This window comes from Tiliqua scincoides, chromosome 2 (assembly GCF_035046505.1).
Source record: "Tiliqua scincoides isolate rTilSci1 chromosome 2, rTilSci1.hap2, whole genome shotgun sequence".
NCBI classification, from domain to species: Eukaryota; Metazoa; Chordata; class Lepidosauria; order Squamata; family Scincidae; genus Tiliqua; species Tiliqua scincoides.
This window is the reverse complement of record NC_089822.1, coordinates 120,077,659-120,079,872: the sequence shown is the minus strand read 5'-3', so window position 1 is coordinate 120,079,872 and position 2,214 is coordinate 120,077,659. Positions and strand designations below refer to the sequence as shown.

General features: G+C 45.8%; 1 protein-coding gene across 1 annotated transcript; it reads left to right on the top strand.

Moving 5' to 3' along the window:
• Positions 1 to 548: 548 nt before the first annotated feature.
• Positions 549 to 1,505, top strand: LOC136638723 (olfactory receptor 13H1-like). Its single transcript, XM_066612757.1, has one exon. It carries the CDS (start codon positions 549 to 551, stop codon positions 1,503 to 1,505), a length of 957 nt encoding a protein of 318 aa, XP_066468854.1.
• The last annotated feature ends 709 nt before the right edge of the window (positions 1,506 to 2,214 follow it).

Below are 2,214 nucleotides of genomic sequence, written 5' to 3'. Positions count from 1 at the left end.
CTTTTGAACATAGCAGAGTCTCATCTCCCCATCACTTTGTATTTCCTGTGGGTCTCCATCAGTACAAGGCACATTTATTATCTTAGTAAATGGATTTGGGATTGAAGAAAATAATCAGCTATTGTATATCCAGGTTGCTGCTTGTGGTTTTAGGGTATTTCTTCCCCACTATCTACGTGGGCCCAATCCTATCCAACTTTCCAGCAGCAACGTAGCCGCACTACAGCCCAGAGTTAAGGAAACAAATGTTCCCTTACCTTGAGGAGACATCCAGGGTTGCCACCCTACCACAGGATGCAGTGCATGCCCATTGGAACGGTTACATCCGTGCTGGAAAGTTGGATACAATTTGGCCCCAAAGGTTCTAAGGCTAGGTGGAATACTAACCTGCCGGATTCACGTTCTTAAACTATAACGCTAAACTGAACACGCAAACTAGTAGAATTACATAACCTGTCCACAATTAACAATGAGGAGAACATGATCTCATATTCCAACTAATCTCGTATATTTGCCCATTTTACCTTCCATGCAGGTAATAGGACATCATGGTCATACTTTACAATTCCACCCTTCCTGCAAGCAAGAATGAGAGTGAGCCAGAGATCTTCCTACTGACTGGTCTCTCCAGCCAGCCCTTCATTCGTAAGGTGCTCTTTGTGGTGTTTCTTTTCCTCTACCTGATCACCATCATGGGGAACGGACTCATTGTGCTATTGATTGCAGTAGATTCGCACCTCCACACCCCCATGTATTTCTTCTTAGGCAACCTCTCCCTTCTTGATATCTGCTACACTTCTAGCACGATCCCTCAGATGTTGGCCCACAACCTTGCAGAAAATCCCACCATCTCCCATGCCAGGTGTTTTGCTCAGATGCGCATCTCCCTCTTCCTTGGTGTGACGGAATGCATTTTGCTGGCTGTCATGGCGTATGACCGCTTTGTGGCTATATGCAGCCCTCTCCACTACTCACTGATCATGAACAGAAAGGTGTGTGGTTGTTTGGCTGCCTCTGCATGGGCCTTGGCTTTTCTTCTATCTGTTGTACCATCCTTCACCATGAAGATCCACCTATGTGGTCACAATGTTATCAATCATTTTTTATGTGAGGTGCAAGCTGTAGTGAAACTGGCATGCTCAGATATCTCTGCCAGTTTGGGTGTTACACTAGGCAGCAGTGTTTTTACTCTTCTTGTACCATTTGCCTTCATTCTGGTGACTTATGTTCGCATTGGTCTGGCAGTGTTGAGAGTCCGCTCAGCACAGGGGTGGAGAAAGGCTCTCTCTACATGTGGCTCTCATCTTACAGTGGTTGGGATCTTCTATGGCACAGCCATAGCTATGTACTTGAAGCCACCAGACAGATCCTCAGACCAGGACAAATTTGTTGCAGTCTTCTACATAGTGGTGACCCCCATGCTCAACCCTCTGATTTACAGTTTGAGGAATAAGGATGTGAAAGGAGCCTTGTGGAGAGCAACGGGAAGGAAAATGGATTCCTAAGATTTAATGAATATATTGGAATATTCCTCTTAGATTCTCAAGTGGGAAAAGGTACTCGTTCAAGCAGAGAAATATCAAGCTGCTGAAGAATTATGAACCGTCCCTCCATCCTTTCTCGGCTTCAGACTTATTCCTCTTTAAGCTATTTCTCTGTAGAAGAACTAACCTTTGTCCTGATAACACATACATAGGAACGTAGAGAAGGCATAGTTTACCTCATAATACTTGGCATCTTCAAGGTTAATTTTGTATGTGAAGAGGCAAGTGAGGAAAAACATTAGGAAATAGTGACGAAATGTTTTTGGAACAACATATTAAGCAGAATAATTTTATTGGATGTTGGAGGCCTGCCAATGGAGGTGGGTTGGCAGAGTGGAAGTAATGGACAGGGATGGGAACTTGGCACTGCAGTGAGAATCGAGTCAGTACCCGAGTCTCCGCCCCCAGCAACTCAGCTTGTGCATGAGTCGTAGCGAGTGCTTGTGGTGACTCACCCCCCCTCCCAAAATTCCCAAATCAATTTGATTAGAGTCTTTTGAGAAGTGGGCAGCTTGGGTCAGTCACACCAGGGCATGGACCAAACGGGACTGGGCAAGGCAGGAGAGGCTGCGTGAGAGTGAAGACAGAAGTGGCAAGCAGGAGGTCACACACAGCAGCTGGGAGGCTTAGCACTACAACCCAATCCTTTGCACCTCTACTCAGAAGTAGC